The sequence below is a fragment of the Clarias gariepinus genome, chromosome 24 (genome assembly GCF_024256425.1).
Source record: "Clarias gariepinus isolate MV-2021 ecotype Netherlands chromosome 24, CGAR_prim_01v2, whole genome shotgun sequence".
Taxonomy (NCBI): Eukaryota; Metazoa; Chordata; class Actinopteri; order Siluriformes; family Clariidae; genus Clarias; species Clarias gariepinus.
The window spans coordinates 615,956-635,000 of record NC_071123.1 but is presented as its reverse complement, the minus strand read 5'-3'; the positions used below and the strand labels follow the sequence as shown (position 1 = coordinate 635,000).

The 19,045-nt window shown below is 38.8% G+C and overlaps 3 protein-coding genes across 4 annotated transcripts in view; 1 reads left to right on the top strand and 2 right to left on the bottom strand.

The window, feature by feature from the left end:
* The window catches only part of LOC128512206 (zinc finger Y-chromosomal protein 1), an 11,115-nt gene extending 8,203 nt beyond the window's left edge, over nucleotides 1-2,912 (bottom strand). For both annotated transcript variants that reach the window (XM_053485364.1, XM_053485365.1), the window contains exon 1: nucleotides 2,670-2,912. The gene's annotated coding sequence lies outside the window, so the exon portion shown is untranslated. The remainder of the gene's footprint in view (nucleotides 1-2,669) is intronic.
* A 3,188-nt stretch (nucleotides 2,913-6,100) lies between these two features.
* Nucleotides 6,101-9,138, top strand: LOC128511802 (thiosulfate:glutathione sulfurtransferase). Its single transcript, XM_053484789.1, has 4 exons — nucleotides 6,101-6,405; nucleotides 7,598-7,711; nucleotides 8,055-8,217; nucleotides 8,845-9,138. The coding sequence occupies exons 1-4, from the start codon at nucleotides 6,234-6,236 to the stop codon at nucleotides 8,897-8,899; spliced, it is 504 nt and encodes a 167-aa protein (XP_053340764.1). The 5' UTR covers nucleotides 6,101-6,233; the 3' UTR covers nucleotides 8,900-9,138.
* Nucleotides 9,139-9,183: 45 nt separating this feature from the next.
* On the bottom strand, nucleotides 9,184-16,485 carry LOC128511801 (uncharacterized). The gene is made up of 4 exons (XM_053484788.1): nucleotides 16,383-16,485; nucleotides 14,674-15,057; nucleotides 12,518-12,609; nucleotides 9,184-9,482 (listed from the first exon to the last, which is right to left on the bottom strand). Exons 1-4 carry the CDS (start codon nucleotides 16,435-16,437, stop codon nucleotides 9,312-9,314), a joined length of 702 nt encoding a protein of 233 aa, XP_053340763.1. The 5' UTR covers nucleotides 16,438-16,485; the 3' UTR covers nucleotides 9,184-9,311.
* Between the last annotated feature and the right edge of the window lie 2,560 nt (nucleotides 16,486-19,045).

Below are 19,045 nucleotides of genomic sequence, written 5' to 3'. Positions count from 1 at the left end.
CATTTTCCCACCTCAAATGTAAACACATAGAATTTAGAAAATAGTTATAAAAAAAATCGATTTGAGTCAGTGTGGCAATACAGAAACTGCTGAAAAGAGAATCACCCCCCCCCCCATCTTTAATCAAATATCTGTAGGTTTACATATAAATAGCGTAATCTTTAAAATTGTTAAATGTTAAACTGTTAAACAGACATTAAACAGACGCATGGTTGGTAATTAACCTGTTATGCACAAAGAAGTATAATAAGTGTATCACGAAACTTTATTTCTAAGTTAATTAAACATTAGTATTTGTGTTGCTTTAGATAAACAGCAGAAAGTGAAAGACATATTGTTCGGATAAAGAAAGAAAATCACAGAATGAGACAAATGATCAATTTGTTAAATTTTGCGTTTAATTCAGTTTTTACTAAATTACCAAGGTTAATAGCTTTGGCTGATGTTTAGCTCAGGAGTGTGACCTCAGCTTCTTATTCACTCTACACAAACTGCGCTCGTCATTAATAAGGACCTGAAGCCGTTACTAACGAGCTCTGTATAATTCACTGTTCAGAGCCACGAATCCATCTTTGTACGTTACATTCAGCTAACCTTTTAGCTTATTAGCTAACGTTTACTCCCCAGCGATAGCTAAACCATAATAATGCGCTTCTGATTCACCGAAAGTTAAAAGTTAATGTTGTGCAATAACAGCATTTAAAATCATCTACAAGCTTCTCCTGCAAAGAAAATCCAACATCCCAGCTTTCTGGAATCATCCAATGGGTTCTAGAATGTTCCGCGATAGTCAGTCACAGTTCTAGCACACGCAGAACGCACAAGGGATGTAACCATAGTAACCATTACAGTAACGTGGAGCAGTTCTGTGGTCTTTATGAGTCATGGGATTATATGTGATTTATGATTAATAAGCGAGATATGGTGTGAGACGCTGTGTCAGGTGAGACGCGGGTCCTCTTCGGCCGTACTGTCACAGCTCCGGGGGACTCATCGCGTGTAGACTCGCTCGATAGTGGCACTCGGTTTACATTCAGGAGATGTTCGACCAGCTCGGACTGCAGCTGGAGGTGATCACCGACCTCACTGGAAAGATTTCTCCATTCATGCCAGACACAGTGGGGAAGTATTTTTTTTTGTAATACAGCTACTGTAATAAAACGGCCATGATTCAGAGGATTTTAATTTTATTAAAACAATCAGGCTTAGAGATTATTGCAGTTCTTTAACATTACGATTATATATAGTTGCAAAGCAACAATGATCGGGCCCAAGCACCTGCACTAACGCCACCCAGGCTGCCCATAAAATACCATTATCATTACCATTATGACATAGTTATATATATATATATATATATATATATATATATATAATTAATAAATATGAGTCTAATTAAGTTATCAGCCACTTTTTGGCTTAACTTTAAGGCCTCATCACAGCTGAAACATTTATTGAGATATTGAAAATCCTGCATCTCCTATATCCCTAATTTTGCATCCTTAATGTTTTGTGATCATACTGGCCTGGTTTGGTGATGATCGTATAAATCCCCTAGGAGGAGAATTTTAAACTCCATTGGGTTCATTTTGCAAACAACCCAAAATATTGACTTCCTGTTGAGTAGGGCCCATGACTATCTCCTGTGAACGCCCTGTGCCACGCCCGACCAAGGTTTCAATCTGTGGGCTGATTTTTATCACATTTTAAAGCTGCTTCATTAAAACATATATAAATATATCAGTAGTAATAGATAATCAGGCCCAAGCACCTGTGCCATCGCCGCCCGGGTGCACGAGAGACAGTGGGCGCATAAATTTAAAGGGGAAATACCAATACTATTATGACATTATTTTAGAATTTTATGTTAAGACTTCAAAAAGGCCCAGATACTGGAACAAACCTCTTAGAAGAATATGAGAGGCCTTTGCACAATAATGATGTCATAGTGCTGGAGCTATAATAATAATAATAATAATAATAATAATAGTGACACATGGTGCATGTTGGGGTGAAGGCTGTTCTATCTCATGCAGGAGAACCTGCTCTGCTCCTTCAATCTAAATCTGAACAAAAACATGAAATTCATGAACAGCACTGAACAGCCTGTGTTCCTCCGTCCCTCAGTCACATGATGATGAGGACATGTCACATGCACTGAAGCACAGAGTCCTGATGCACAGATGCTTATCACCTCACTGATGATGATGATTCGCATGAAATACAGAATCCCGGGATGTGCGCGCGCTCCCTGTCCCTCCGTTATCGGGCCTGAGCCCGAGCCCGGCGCGCGCACTGTGCATCAGAGTGCCTCCGTGCACAACAATAAAAAAAAAGCCCTGTTCCGCGTGCGCCATTTTGAATACGCATTACAGCGCGAGAAGAACGAGCCCTCGCGCATCCATAACGACACCCCCTCCCCCCTCCGGCAGAAACAACAACAACACAAAGCGCGGGTTTATTGCGGGGGGTTTTCCCGCAGGCCCGTGCGGCCCATGTCTCGCGCTCCGGGTTAGTGAAAGGCCTTGGTGGGGCCTGCGCGCGCGCTCCCGTCTCTTCCGCGAGCGGCAGATCCGGTTAAACGGCAGTAATGCACGTAGACGCGCCGAGCCTGCGCGCGCAGAACCGAACAAACCGAGAAAAATAATAAAAAAAACTCTCGCGCTTACCGGTGTAAATCACCGCGGCCTCTGGCTTTGTCCCCGTTTCTCTCTCTCTCTCTCTCTCTCCCTCTCTCGGTGTGTGTGTGTGTGTGTTTCTCTCCTGCAGGCCGCCGCGGTGCCCCGAGTCTCGAGCAGGGAGGCGCGCGCGGACACACGGAGGGGGAGAGGGAGGGGCCGAGCGGAAACGCACAGAGCTCGCGCAGCCAAAAGCCCCGCCGCAGCTCCGCACGAGCGCCGAACCCCTCCGCGTTAACAACCCCCCCCCCCATCATCAACATCATCATCATTAACAGAAAGCGCACGAGGAACGTTAACCCAAAACACGTTACAATACTCATATGTGACGTCACAACAGCGTCAGGAAGGAATTCCCACATTCATCTTACCCTTTAAAGGTGTTTCTTTTTTTGTTTTCTTCTTTTATTTATACAGTGGTACCTCGGCATGCGAATTTAATCTGTTCCAGAGGTGAGTTCTTAAGGTGACCTTTAGTATTGTGTAACGCATTGTCCAATAGGAAATGTAAGATAATCTGTCCCGGCCACCCAAAAATATTACCAATATTACCAGTTTCCAACACTATAATCACATTTTCACACATAAAAACAATCAAAACATTTATAAGACATATAAATCAAGTAAAATATAAAATACTGTAAATAGACATTAAACCTCACTCAACCTTAATTTATGATTCCTCTTGGCACCAGCTGTTTTAAAAAAACAAACTGAAAGTGGCTCCCTTTTCTTTTTCTTGGTAACATTCTTGGGATCCGTGGTGTTACGTCTAATCTAAAATAAGTCAACTCCCTTCACCTGACTTTCCACTGATGTGAACAAGTTTTGAACGGCTTTTAGCTCTTAAGGCGGAGAGTTTGTATGCCGCGCGCGGTACTGCTGTATTTATTTCTGATATCTACTCTTCCTAAGGTTCATCACACTTTCAGCTCAAGCCAATCACCTGCTCATCACCTGTCTAACATATTACCAAGTGGCTATCTCTAAACACTAAGACTAAACAGTCTTAGTTTGTGGACCAGAGAGTTACCCACATGCAGGTCCTGATGCCCGCATGCCACCATTACAAGTCGAGATGCAAGTTGCCACTCCTCACGCTGCTTCAATGTTTCGTCAGGCCTTAATTCCGCCTGTCATATGTACACATTGCTAACTGTTATGGTCAGTAAGGGACACCTGTGACACGCCCACAGTAAGACATAAAGGCGATGGTGACACTGCCTATTGGTCCATTCAGTAAGGAACACCTGTCAAACACCACAAACACCGTCCGAACAAACACAATTTCAGTTTTATATATAATATATGATACTGCTACAGTATCTCATCCTTCCTCTCTTTTTAATTTGTTCATTTCAACAAAATATGAATAAAGGGTGTAATCCCAGTGAGAGATTTGTAAACATTCAGTGTCGCTCACACAGCCTGCGCTCTTTCCTCTTTCTGTATTTGTTTGTTTGACCTTTCAGCCACTCTGGTTAAAGGTACCCTCTGACCTGCACAGTTGACTTGGCACAGGTTTTACACCAGATGCCCCTTCTGACACAACCCTTCCATTTTTCTCTGGGCTTGTGACTGGCACTGAGGATGCTCTGCGTTTGGGCTTTGGCATGTTGTATGTTATTCATGATTTATATTAACTATGGAATCGAATCTTGAAATGTCTAAACAATAGTTAGCGTCTTTCCTACATTCACACTGTTTAATAACTAAGTTTTAATAAATAATGCAATAAATCCTGCGTGATTTTTAAACATTGTGATTGTTTTATTTGTTATTAGAGGTACCCCGAGGCTCCACCCTTGTGCAGATCCTGACGTCAGTGTGCTACTATTACCCGGGAAAGAAGTGGGCCGTCAACTCGCTATGAGCTTGACCCGACCGTATCAGTTTTTCGGCGCAGGCGGCATTGCCTACTGTTGCATTCAGTGAGGACCGCCTGTGACACACCCACAGTATGACATAAGATTAGATGATGAGACTGCCTAATGTTACTCTGACGATGAATGTGACACAACTATACAAACAAAATTTCTATTTTATAGATTATGTACGTTTGGTTGCTCAGGGGTAGGTTTCTCATCTGCCATGTGAAAGGTCCAGGGTCGATTCCCACCTGATTTCCAAACACCACTGGATATCCAACCCCAATATATACTGTATATATTGATTTTTAACCTACTTTTAAAAGTAGAAGTCTCGAAAGTACAGAAATATAAACTCTAAAGATTAAATGAAGATTTGGGAACTGAGTATGTACATATGTACACAAGGTACATGAATTGTGTGTGCAAGTAGTGCAAGTCTAGTGTGTGTGTGTTATTACTGTATGTACTATAATAATAATAATAGCAAATAGCAGCAGGGTGCAGTAGAATGCATTGAGTTTGTAGAAAGCATGAGGTGCTTTTACACAATATACAGTACTAGATGTTTGTTTAGTGCAAAAAACAGTAATGTACTGAAGGGTACATTATTTTATTTTACATAAGGGTTATTTTATTTTAACTTTAATTTTTATATTTTATTTTATTCTTTCCTAGTTAAATTTACCCTTTATTTTATTTTTCATATTTATTTTCTATTCCAATTCATAGTCTTTTATTTTTAGGTCACGAGCAGTTGTCTAAGCATTTCACTGCATATCGTACTGTGTATGACTGTGTATGTGACAAATAAAATTTTAATTTGAATTTAAAGGGTGTAAAATTGGAAAAAGCATGTTGGTGGTTTTACAGCAGATTGTAAACCGTCCAGTTCAAGTGTTTATGAGGGTGACTGCACCACGTAACTCTTCTTGTACCTGACAGTTCTGTAGAGATTTTTTCCTGGTTCTTGTAGAGTACAAGTCATGGAGAGGGGCAGGGGATTTAATCCTGATTCGTGGCTGCTCCAAACCAGGCAGAATTTTATAATTCAATATATATATATATATATATATATATATATATATATATATATATATATATATATATATATATATTATCATTTTATTTTATATTTACAATTTACTGACCACAGAGCAGACATATAAACAGGAATTGCATTCTTTTCCACTTCACCCAAAGCCCATTCATAATTACAAGTTGCTTCCGGATTCAGCTATGACGTAGCCTTCCTGCTCAATGTCTCCACCTAGTGGACATTCATGTGATGGCGCCGTTTAAGATTCCCGCTCGGGCTCATACAGACATTTAGCTAAGTTCTAACTAACTCCAGTATCCAGGGCTGGAACCACTGGGTCTGAGGTCATTAAATGTATTTAAATAAATAAATTATTTCTTTATTTACTTATTTATTTTAAGCGCCAACGTGCGTGCGTGTGTGTACGTGCTTGATTATGCAATAGGGGTGTGGTTTTGCTAAATCTCCGCCCACTCTCAGTCATTTAAACAGAAAACTTGCGCTTATGGTGATTCACGTTAAACAAAGAGAGAGAGAGACAGAGAGAGAGACACAGAGAGAGTTATTTTATACAGGATCTCAGGAGCTGAAGTGTTTTAAGAAGATACTTCTTTTAACTTTAAACTGGAGCAGAAGGTGAAGAGAAAGATGAAAAGGCTCTTCCGTGCTGCTGTGGTGCTGATGCTGGTGCTGATGCTGGTGTTGGTGTTTTTGGGAACTCTGGTGAAGACAGAAGATCACTTATGTCCTGATGGATCCATAAACACACCGTGTGGACAAAATGAACCTCACAGTCTTTATCAGGAGGATGTCCACTCAGGTACAAAAAGCTCTCAATGTCTAACTTCTTTTACTGTTTCTTTGTCTGCTTGTCCTCTTGCTATGTATTATTATTATTATTATTATTATTATTATTATTATTGGTATTGTTGTTGTTGTTGTTGTTGTTGTTGTTGTTGTTGTTAGTAGTAGTAGTAGTACCTTGCTCTAGTCATTAAATCAGTGCTCTTTAGGAAACAGGAAAAGCAGGAACACCCTCAACTTCATTTCTTCATGTTCATTGTGTAACCCCTAAACATAAAGAGAAATATATATATATATATATATATATATATATATATATATATATATATATATATATAGAGAGAGAGAGAGAGAGAGAGAGAGAGAGAGAGGATAATTCCCTCTGCCTGTGGATCAGCATGCGAGTCTGCACGTATCTCGTGTGAGCTCAAGCTCACTGACTCACACACACACACACACACACACACAGGAAGTGCAACGTCTCTCTCTCTCTCTCTCTCCAAATAACATATAATCAATACGGACTAACTATAAATAATATCATAAGTCATAATAAACACTTTATTACTTGTGTCTCGGGGCTTTGGGTCAAATTGATCACATGATCTTAAACTCTCTCATTCAAGATACAAGATTTTATTGTCATAAACACCCAGGTACAATGAATTAGTTTCTCGGGAACAAGGAGGTAGAAGAGCAGTAAAACAATACAGTTAGAGTAGAAGATAAATATAAATATAAATAAACAACAACAACACCAAAAGGAGAATAGAATTTAAAATGTACAGTGTAAATAACCTGTAATACAGTAAACAGTTACCAGGTACAGAGTGAAGGTGTGGAACAGGAGTGCAGTAATGAGCTGCTGAACAGGAATCATAAAGTCACTGGGAGATTTTTAAAATCATCTCATTCACTCAGAGGCTCTTGTGTTCATCACGTCGTGTGTCTGGGTTTCAAAGTGATTAATTAATACATAAAACATAAATGAAACGTGTGTTTTAAGTCAACACACCTGAGCACAGTCCAGTTCCCTGGGTTTAGAAAATCCATGTAAAAAGCGATTAAACACTGACACCTAGCGGTGGCTTGTCGTCACTGCGCGCTTATGACCAATAACTCATTTCAAAACTTCTCAAACTATAAAAGTTACTCCCATCCTGATTGTAACATATTCTTCATATTTGTGTGTGTGTGTGTGTGTGTAGTGAATTATGAGCAATTAAAGCAGCTGTTGCCAGCCGGAAATCTCCAGCTTTTTGATGTCCGTGAACCAGATGAGTTTAAAGAAGGCGCCATTCCAGGAGCAATTAATATTCCATGTAAGATTCTGTCTCTCTATATCTGTCTATCCATCTCTCTAGCTATCCATCTCTACGTCTTTCTCTCTCTCTCAAAGAGTGGTGCTTTATATTATTATGTATTGTGTATATTTACATTTGAATTGACAAAGCTTAGAAATAAGTCACAAGAAAATAACAGGAGTAGATAATAAAAGGTAAATAGAAATAAAAAGGAGAGAAGGTAAAAACACATTTAGTTAAAGTTTAGCCTTAATTAACTCATTTTAGTTAGACATTCTCTCTCTCTGACATAACTGATCACCAAAAAAATGAAGGAAAAAATTATGTTTAATCATTTGTGTGTGTGTGTGTGTGTGTGTAGTGTCTGAAGTGCAGCAAGCATTCACACTGACCCCAGATCAGTTCACAAGGCTTTACGGAGTCCTGATGCCTGAGAAACACTCCTTAGATGTGATGCTGTACTGCCAGAGGGGGCGCCGCAGCCTGACTGCACTGCACATCATGCACTCACTGGGCTACAGCAGGTACTGACCTCTAATGACCTCTACTGTCCTCCAGTGACCTCCAATAACACGTGCTGAGACACCGCACTTACTGTAGAATAATGAAACGTAATATCATGTGACTAAGAAATCAAAAAGAGGCAGAAATCCTCTGTCCTGATGTTACCAACCGCTTTACGCTGATACTGGAGACTCCTTACACTGGTGTTACAAAAATACACAATCGTCCTTACAGACAACTTCACCACAACATTGTTTAAAATCAGTTTATTATCAAGTCAATTACTTGTCTATGCGCTGTTGCTATGGAATAAATCAACATCTTCTGACCAATCAGGGGTCAGTATAAACAGCTTGGGAAATTTATACATAATCAGAAAAATGGTCTGAAATGTTGTCGGGAAATTGTCAGATTTTTTTATTGTACATCTCTCTCTCTCTCTCTCTCTCTCTCTCTCTCTCTGTCTCTCTCTGTCTCTCTCTGTCTCTCTGTCTCTCTCTCTGTCTCTCTGTCTCTCTCTCTCTCTCTCTCTGTCTCTCTCTGTCTCTCTCTCTCTCTCTCTCTCTCTCTCTCTCTCTCTCTCTCTCTCTCTGTCTCTCTCTGTCTCTCTCTCATTCTCTCTCTCTCTCTCTCTCTCTCTCTCTCAGAACCCGTCATTATGTTGGAGGTTATGGCGAGTGGTTTGAACGTGAAGCCCAGTGAGACCTGCAGTCTGTTCTGGGATCAGCATAAAGACCTGTGTGTGTATGTGTGTGTGAGTGTGTGTGTGTTCATTCAAGTGACAGTGAAATATTTAATAAGTAGTATTTTTATAACGGCAGAATGTATTGTGATACCATGGTGCAATTTTCTTAAAGACTTCTGAATGTGATTATTTTTGTGCGCCCCTGGCGTGTGGTATTTCTGACGGTTTGTGATTAAAGTCCACAGTTTGACTCCTAGGGTTTGTTTTTCTCAGAACTACTTCAAAGCAATGAGACAGAATAGACAGTGAACATCACTTTAATAATAAAGATAGAATGTCTACACAAACTATACAACACTGATAAGAAACTTATTTACACAACAAGTCCATCTGCACCGCTAGCGAGGATTTGAAGAACAGAAAAGTTTGCTACGGCTCTGAGCTTTTTATCTCCAGGTACATATCACCATCATCATCCTCATGGTTATTATCATCACGTCTGAGAGAGTCTGAGTCTTTGCGTATGAATGACGGCTGTTTGGCTGAGAGGGACGTGTGGGTCACCACCACGTGCACTGGGTTTCGCACTTTTCTTCTTCTCTATAAAAAAAAATAAATAAATAACAGAACCAGAGCCACACAACATGTTACTATTTACACAAAACATTTACAATCATGATTTAAAACATGAAACACGGAGAACTTCCACATTCTGCTGCTTGCACACTTGGAATCTGTGCTTCTGATCAAGTGGAAGTGGGAGTTCTTCAGTAGGACTGAACCCTTAAAGGTTCTCCATGACAAAGCTTTAGAAAAAAGTTTCAGGTAGAACCTAATTTTAAAACAATGCTTAATAATCTATCACTCCCACTAAAAAGCAGTTACTGCTCATTGTTTCTTTCTCAAGAAGTAGAAAATGTCAGGACTTCATCATTTAACCTCTCAGTACTAGATGCACATTTGAAAACATCTGTACGTGCAGAGTCTTGTTCTTCGCATGGAATATTATTATTATTTATTTTCGAGCGACTGAGAAAAACGTGTTCTACACTTCCTGACTTTCTAGTCCATCAGGCCACAAGTTCTCTTCCACATCAACCCTGCAGCACTTATAGAATCTGTAGGAATGTCTTATACATCTGCAGACGCCTGACATCATTAATGCGTCTGGTGAACTGGTTGATGAAACAATTTAAACATTCTTCCGCTGAAGACAAGATTCAACAATTCGGGACTCATTTACAGAAAAGAGTTTGAAATGTCTAGAAAATATGCGTGGATATACAACAACTGGTCCAACCATTTTGAGTGTAATGACCCATACAGTGAACTGATGTTCTGATGTTTTCTGGGTGAGACTATTCAACAGAGAGGTGGCATAATGCAGTACATTTTGATCAACACAATGGAAGCAGATGATGATGTAGGAAACAGCAGACAACAGTGTTTCGCAATCAGTACAGAGTTGTGTGGAGGTTTAAATAGCACTAATAAATCAATAATATAATGATATAATAAATATCACTAATATGTCTTTTTACGTTTGTATGGACTGTAATGAAAACAAACTCCTGACACAGGCAAGATCAAATGTAAGGTTTTTTTTTTTTTTGTATATTTGAACAAGGATAAGAATTAATTACTATTATATTTCTGTTTGATAACCAATTATACTGGGTACAATAACATTCTGCGACAGGATAATAAGAAATAAGACAATAAATAGGCAGGTGAAGAACAGCATTTAGTCACGTGCACTAGACGGCAGGACAACTAAATTCAAATTTATTGAGCAGGAAGTGGTTCTCCTGCAGAGCTTGGTTATATTTGCAGTACGCGTGTGTGTGGAGACCACAGCTTCCAAAAATGTGCCTTAGGCTATTTGTATGGGATCTAATGGACCCCGATGCCAGACAGGGATAGGCAGGGTGTGTTCTGTCTTAGATGATGCTGATAGACTTCTATCTCAGTTGGCTCGCATACATGTCTGTCTGTCGACGCACTGATCCACTTCCACCACACGATTCACAGCCTTTCACTCGGCAGCTGATGTACCACACAATCATGCAGATCTGTAGAAATTTACCAAAAGCTTCTGTTGTAGTCAACATTCTGGGGAAGGGAAGTCTTTGTTCGGCCTCTTCTCTTTACCAGGTGTGACGTCTTAGACATCAGCTGTTTAAACACAACGATTGTAAGGAACCTTCGGCTGTTTACTCTCTCAGCTGCCTCACTATTGACATGCAGTGGGTGGTGGTGGTCTGTCTCCTTTGTTCTCCCGAATCTGATGACAATCTCCTTTGTTTTAGAGGTGTTAAGGGCCAAGTTCCTGTCCACACCCCATCTCTCCAGATCTTCCACCTTTCATCTATAGGCTGTCCCGCCATTGTTAGAAATCTGCCCAACAGTTATGGAGTCTGAGGTGTGGATGGAAACATGTGTAAAGCGCGTGAAGAGTGCGAGGCTAAGCACAAAGTCCTGTGAAGTTCCTGTGCTTAGGATGATGGTGGAGGAGGTGTTCACCAGTTGTTAGAGATAAAGAATAATGTGTTACCTGTGTGTTTGCTCTCACGAATTTATACTTTATACAAACAGGGGAGTGGTGGCTCAGTCAATGTGGGTTACTGGGTTACTGATCAGAAGGTCAGGGGATTAAGCCCCAGCACCACCAGCCTTCCACCGTTAAACCCTTAAACAAGGCCTTTAACCCTTTCTGCTTTGGCAGCGCTGTATCCTGTCTGGTCCAGTGCTCTGAAACCAGCTTACTAACTGGGATATGCAAAAGATTTTGCCTTGTTGTAAGAAACATGTGACAAATAATTAAATCTTATCTTATTTCACCAGGACATGTTTAAATGACACCAGGTTTGTATATAAAAACTCCGTTAATAAACAGAGATCTTTCTGAGGCTTTTCTGACACTCGTAAGCTTATCGAACCAACGCGGACAGACTGACACACTTGTTTATTCATCTTCTGATTTTAAAACCTAGTAACCCAGTGTAAGTACCTCTCCAGTGATGTAAATTTCAAAACACTTTTTGTAAGTCGCTCTGGATAAGAGCGTCTGCCTCATGGCTAAATGTAAATAGAAATAAGAAGGTGTTCTCCATTGAGCGTGTTCCCCAGTGGACAAACTGGTTCTTATCCAAATCAGTATAGAAACACGTGAGCTAATGTGTGAAAGCACTAAAAGTTTCTCAATGCACTTCACGACTACACGTACTGTCTTGGGTGATGATTGGAATTTAAAATACATTGGAACTGCGGTTTGTTGTAACAAATTTTTAAAAATGCTGGAAAGCTCTGTGAGCTAGTTAACACATGCTTTGTGTACTTGCCCAGACACCCCACCTGGGCCTGTTGTTTTAGTTAGTTTGTTTGTGACATGTTCCTTATAGGACGTTGCTGTACTACCAGTTTTTGCTGTTCTGCGTAGGAGCTGTGCATAAAACAGGCTCCTCGTTTTGAGTGTCAAAGCGGGTAAAGAATTGATTCAGAGCATTGGGCAGTTTGATGTCATCACTGGGCTGCGGATTGGTGCTTCTGTCATCTGGCACAACCATAACGCTGTCCACATGTTACAGGGTTGTTGTTCTCAGTTTATGATGAGTAAAATAAGAAAAACATCTTACCATAGTAAAAACCAGCACCGTGATGATCCCGGTCAAAATAACAAACCCAACAACACCACAAGTGATGTAGACGATCATCATCACAGGCAAACCTGAGGGGAACAGAAACTCCCATCAATTACCTGGATTTCATTCTGAGTAAACCTTAAAGCTCGGAGCATTTTAGCAATCATTTGTTTTTTAAATTAAAGATATTGGCCTCAGGATTGTACAGTATAGAGTGACATCTTTCTTTTAAGCATAATCTAGGCAATATGTTTTAAAAAAAAATGTTAAATTTAAAAAAAGAAGTTGATACCGGCAAAGAAATAGAAAAATAGAACAGATACACAATTACGTTTTAATATAATGATAATAATAATAATAATAATAATAATCTAATTTTTACATTGTTCCCATATTCCGGCGGTAGTAAAATTAAATGAACCTTTTATAAAAGTAAAGATAACTTTGGTTCTACTATAGTTATATCCGATAACTTATGAGTCTCCTGTTAACACACACCCGCAAGGCCCTGAAAGCACACGGCGTGCCGCTGCCACGTGTCTGTATCAGTTCTTTTACACACAACATTTTTGTAATTGCACTCGTTGTTTTTTTTTCCGCTCCAAAACACATCTCCTCAAACATGAAAATGGCCGGATAGAATTCTGAAGAAATCATTAACTACTTAAATCAAATGTCATTTCAATAAGACTCCTTAATGCTAATAAAAGCTAGCCAGTTTTTTGTCCTGCTAATCGCGAAGCTTTTTCTGTTTGCTAATCTGTTTTCTGAAAAACTGATGTGTGACGTGAAGTTTCCCAGAAATAAACAAATAAAAAAAGAATCAGCAGAACATCTACCTGTGAATGAGATTCTAAACGCTAGCGAGCTAACTGCGCTCTGATTCCCTCGCTGATTTTTAAATAAACATTTGAAATTCCTGTCAATCTTCAAAAACACCCATTTCAAGTTTCTAAGAGTTTTAAAAGCATTAAAACCTGAGGACTGTCTGCGTTGTTTCGTAAGCTTTGAGACTCTTGGCGGTGGTATTTTATTATTTTTAGCTATTTTTCGCTTATTATGACTGAGAAATTAACTGTAGTTAAACTTCATTAAACCAATAAAGATGATAAGATCCTCTGTTTAGTCTACAGTATCTTTAAAATAACCCGTTTTAGTAAACTGAAGGCATGACCCAGGATCAGAACAGCAGGTGACGCCAGTGTGCTGTTACATTTTTATCTCGTTTTTAATTTAATGTTGTGTTCTGGATTTTAATAATAATTTTAAAAAAAATTATAGAATTAAAATTTTAAAACTGAAGTAAAGCTTCATTGTTTTTTTATTTTCTTTTCCTTTTGGTCATTAATCTCTACGACAAAATATAAACAGATTTTAGCTTGAATTTTATAACCTATTTCCACGGATCGAGATTAATCCTGAATACACGACTGCACTTATTTATTCCTGATGCTTGCACTGAAATCATGTAAAGGAAACAAGTTTGTGTTTTTACAGTACTTTATTTAAGTTTTGATTTCATTTCTATCTTTTTTCACCCGCACATGATGATCTTACATCATCTTATTCTCTATAACCGAATAACAAAGAGGAACATTTACAAAGCACTTCTTCCCTTAAATATCAAAAATAACAATTAACTTTCCTCTATCCAGATTAGTGTTCATTGTGTTTGTGTGTTTAGGTTCTTTTTTTTGTGTTTGTTCTTTTTTTTCTGTTTCTGACTTTAAACATTAGATTTAAAATGCAACATCTGTAGGAAAGTAGCTGTGAAAGTTGATTCGTTTGTCCATTATGGTGTAACATAACGTCTGCGTGATTATATCTCTTAATTTGTATTTGATGTTTAAACTCTGCTGTAATGTCTCATAATCCCGAATCTCTCATCATTTTCATCTAAACTCTGCTTTCAGATGTAAATATAAAATGTCCGTTTGGATAACGTCTGTTTTTCTAAATCATTCCAGATGTTCCACAAGAGTTTAATGGGATTTAAGATGACATTCTACTTCGTGTGACTTTGGTAACATATAGATTCGTCTTTAGCAGTCAAGCAGGACCACACAGTGGGGTTAAAGGTCATTAAACCTGGTGTAGTTTTACATTAAAGTATTTGTATGGACCAGATGGGATATAGAGGTGCTTATTACCTGCGGGGGGGCTCTCCGTTGTGTCCACTTCCACTTTCTTTTCCTTGTGTTTTAGAAGGAGGACTCGTCCCTCTAGAATCCCGCTGGGGAATGTGGTCAGTTTGCAGCAATATTCTCCGAAATCGTCCTCCCGCACCTGGTGGAAAGTGAGCGTGTGGTACTCCGTGATGGAGACCTGGCCGTGGTACAACTCATTAATGCTAGCTTGAGATTTTCCATTTGTTTCATATTTCAACACAGCAATGGATCTCGAGTCATTACAGCGAGTCCACTGAGCCTGAGTCACGTGGAGTTCATCCTTAACTTTACAGGACAGAGACGCAGACTGACCCAGACCAACTTCCACAGGATCCGACACGGTGAGTCCATCACCCGCTAGACAAGCTGAGAACGAAAGACAGCGAGAGTAAGAGGAGCCGACCGAGAGGCAGTAAGATAGACAGAGAACAGGAGACATGGGGAGAGAGAGGGAGACAAAGAGACGGACATTTAATAAGCCACAGAGGCAGACAAACCGACAGAGAGGAAGAGAGGGAGACATGGGCAGTAGAAGAATGATAAAGGAAGAGGAGAGGAGATAAACAGAGAGGCAGACAGAGAGAGTAAGCGAGAGAAAAAAGAAAGGACAATACATAATAATGAACATTTTCACAAATGTAAATATGTCAGATTATAGCCTAAGGCTAATTTCCATCTGCAGACCCCCTGTGTTACACACAAATGAATAAATACATACAGAGTCATATATACAGACTATATACAGAGAGACAAGGACAAAAACAGTGATCACATCATGTTAAAACAAACAATAACAACAAGAGTGAACAACAAAGGACAAAATAGCCTTGTCCTGTTAAGTAACTTTAATTTACATTTTTTTGTTTCTAGAGAAAGAAAGCAGTTCGTTTGTGTGTCGCAGTTTGGACTGGGTTTAATTCCAGAGCTCGGTGCTGATGAAGGTCGCAGCGATCTCACGGTGATGGATCTGCCTGAGTCTTGGCTCTGAGAGCCGAACTGATGTCCCTGCGTCCCTGATGAGCTTCTGTTGTCTAAATGTTTTTACCTATATATGTTTATGTAGATTTAAGTGTAAATGTTTTTGTGCAATTACTTTTGTGCAAATGTTTTTTTTTTTTTTAAAGGTTTTTGGCTAAATATTTTCATGTAAATGCTTTTTGTCAGAATGTTTTGATAAATGTTTTTGTATAAATGTTTTTGTGTAATAATTTTTGTGTAAATGTTTTTGTAAAGCGTTTTTGTGTAAGAAGTGTTTTGGTAAATGTTTGTGTATAAATGTTTGTATAAAGGCTTTTTTGAAAATGACTGTGTAAATGTTTTTGTGTAAATGTTTGTATAAAGGCTTTTTTGAAAATGACTGTGTAAATGTTTTTGTGTAAATGTTTGTATGTGAATGTTGTTGTATATTGTTCGAATGTTGTGTGCTCTTGTGTGAATGTTGCCCCACATTATAATGTTATTATATAAAATGTTTGTAAAATAAAATGATAAAATTATAACAATTTTAATGGAAAAAAAATCTTAAAAAACGAATGAACTCTTTAAAGAAATGTCTTCATACAACACGAATTGGCCTGTGCACTGATCTCAGACACACTTCTTATACAGGGTAACTTTTCCAATTGATATAATGTGTAATTAACACACATCACACACACAAACACACACACACACACATACACGGTTGTTACCTTTGATGAAGACGAGGCAGAAGAATAGCAAACGTTTTGGATGTTCGTTTCTCATCGTGTGTCACACTCTGGAATGGTGCGAAAGAAGTGACATTAAGTTTAAACTCATTCTTATATCACACCCACACACACCCACACACACACACACACACACACACACACACGAAACAGGATGTACAGGTCATAGTCATAGACAGTGATTATCAGCTGTCTTTGTGATGCACCATAAAACACACACACACACACACACACACACACATTAATTAATCAGTCAAACTTTAATAATTCTTTAAGAAAAATTATGCTTAGACAGAAATCTCATAAAACTAAATGTCCATGTTGTGCAGAGAAGGAAGTTTGTTCTCATTTTACACACATGCGTGCACACACACACACACACACACACACACAGTGTGGTTTTGTAGAGTAGACGTTGGCTAGAGATGCGCTCCTGTCACTTCCTGTTTACCCAGAATTCTGATCAAATGGGTCACTGTATGTCCCCAAGTTACTGCTGACACACACACACACACACACACACACACAAAGAAATTGTTGTTATTTTAATAGAGAACTTGTTTAAAGTTCAGAAGTTTTGAAATTAAAACTGCTTGGGAGAAAGATTTAACTTTGTCACGGTCAGGTGATACTTGGAATTCAATTCTTAAACTTGTTAACTCAACCTCCTGACTCTATGTGTGTATCTGTACACAGGGCTCACTTCTCTAACCTTAAACTCTCCCGTTTCTACCCAGACGCTGATCCTTTTTCATATACATTTATAATTAAATTCTTATTTAATTGTTTGTCTGTTTGTTTTCTTTTCCCCTTTTTTTGCATGCAGAACCAAAAAACTTCCAGCTCCATATTCTTTTTGTTGTTGTTGTTGTTGTTGTTTTAGATGCCTGGCGTCTAGCCTTTCTTATGCATGTAAAACTGGCTTGGAGTCGGGGTGGGGTGGGGTGGGATGGGGTGGGGTGGGTGCTATAGGGTTTATAAGGGGGTTATAAGTTCTATATTGAAACATTACATGTTTACCCTGTTACATCCCGGTTTAAAATCAATAAAAATATTGTTGAGAAGGTTCAGAAGTTTGTCTGTTGCTTTGTGCTTCATTGTTGGTCCTCCATGTAAACTGCTGCTGTCACTAAACACTTGTTTCACACTCACTCACTCACTCATCATCTATACGCTTAATCCCTCATTCAGGGTCGCGAGACCTGGAGCCTGTCCCAGATGGCTTAGGGCACAAGGCAGGGTACACCCTGGACAGGGTGCCAATCAATCGCAGGGACACACACTCACACACTCATTCACACACTACAGGCAATTTGGGAACGCCAATTAGCCTAATCTGCAGGTCTTTGGACTGTGGGAGGAAACCGAAGTACCCGGAGGAAACCCACCAAGCATGTTATTATATCATACAGTACACACAGTCTTCTATACTAGTGTATTGCAAATGTGATACCAGTGCACTAAAGGTGTTTAGGATAATTTACACTATTTTTTACACTATAACATGTTTTTGAAACCCATTACATAAGTAATATAGAGGCAGGTTTTATTCATAAGTTCAACAGGTTTAATTTGCATAAGCTTACAAAACATAGCACTTTTATAGTTTATTGGTGTTCAACAAAACGTCAGATTGTCTTACAAACACACAAACTAAAATTTAAACTGTTGTCTGAACAAAGGCATTAGTATTAGAATATACTGTATTAGTTCAAACCAGGTGTGTTGATTCTAGCTGTTACACAGAGACTCTAAAAACAGGGCGAGAGCTACAGAGCATTATAAGGGAAATACATAAGATTTAGCAATAACACATTAGACAATTTATTATATAGTGCAAACACACACAATCACATTAATGGAAAGACTGTTTTGTCGGAAAAATTAGTACGGAACATCGCTAATGACACTCGTGTGAGCACATACTAACGGAATTACTGCTGGAAAGTAAAACAAACAAACAAATGAACCTGCACTTTACATTTGAAAATTTGATTACTCACAATTCCGCAGCGCAAGAGAGAAAATAACACTGGCTCAGTTGTGATCATGTGACGCTCGGCGTCAAAACAGGAAGCACATGCATGATACATGATACTCGGTATTTGTTAACCAAGATTTGATAGTTTTTCAAGTTAAAATTTATTAAAAATCTTTGCTCGTCTTGCGGAACGCTTGCAAACCGCGTTACTCACAATCTGAGGTTCCACTGTACTTAATTACAAACTACTTAACAAAAAACATGAAATCCACCAACGAAAATAAAATAATAACGATATGAAAATTTTATTCAGGCATTTAATATTCAATGCAAAAATATTCAAGTTACTAAATTGCTGTTAAAAAATATTTGTAAGTGTTAAAAAAAAATTTTAAATAAATTTTTTATTTATTATTTTTCAACCTCACAAATTAAAGGTCGAGAAAATTCAGGTAATAAAATTCAGGAAGAAAAAAAAAGAGCACTGGATTGCCGAATGCCGCAGTGCACTTTAAAGTGTGCGCCCTGCTCCCTGTGCAAGCTACTTCTTAGGAGCTACTAACCTGATCAGAATGCAGCACTCTTAACTAACAAGCTGGGTTGTCAGTTGCACAAAAACGCGCTAAAATCTCCTCCGTCGTAATCGCTATATTCAAAGCAAAGC

Bases quoted from the DNA above. Each gene is read 5' to 3' on its own strand.
- LOC128511802 (XM_053484789.1), top strand. From the start codon at position 6,234: ATGAAAAGGCTCTTCCGTGCTGCTGTGGTGCTGATGCTGGTGCTGATG. The intron at 6,406-7,597 runs GTACAAAAAGCT...GTGTGTGTGTAG, and splicing joins TCAGGAGGATGTCCACTCAG to TGAATTATGAGCAATTAAAG. The intron at 7,712-8,054 runs GTAAGATTCTGT...GTGTGTGTGTAG, and splicing joins AGGAGCAATTAATATTCCAT to TGTCTGAAGTGCAGCAAGCA.
- LOC128511801 (XM_053484788.1), bottom strand. From the start codon at position 16,437: ATGAGAAACGAACATCCAAAACGTTTGCTATTCTTCTGCCTCGTCTTC. The intron at 15,058-16,382 runs GTAACAACCGTG...TTTCGTTCTCAG, and splicing joins CTGCCTCGTCTTCATCAAAG to CTTGTCTAGCGGGTGATGGA. The intron at 9,483-12,517 runs GTAAGATGTTTT...TTTTTTTTATAG, and splicing joins CGGTGCTGGTTTTTACTATG to AGAAGAAGAAAAGTGCGAAA.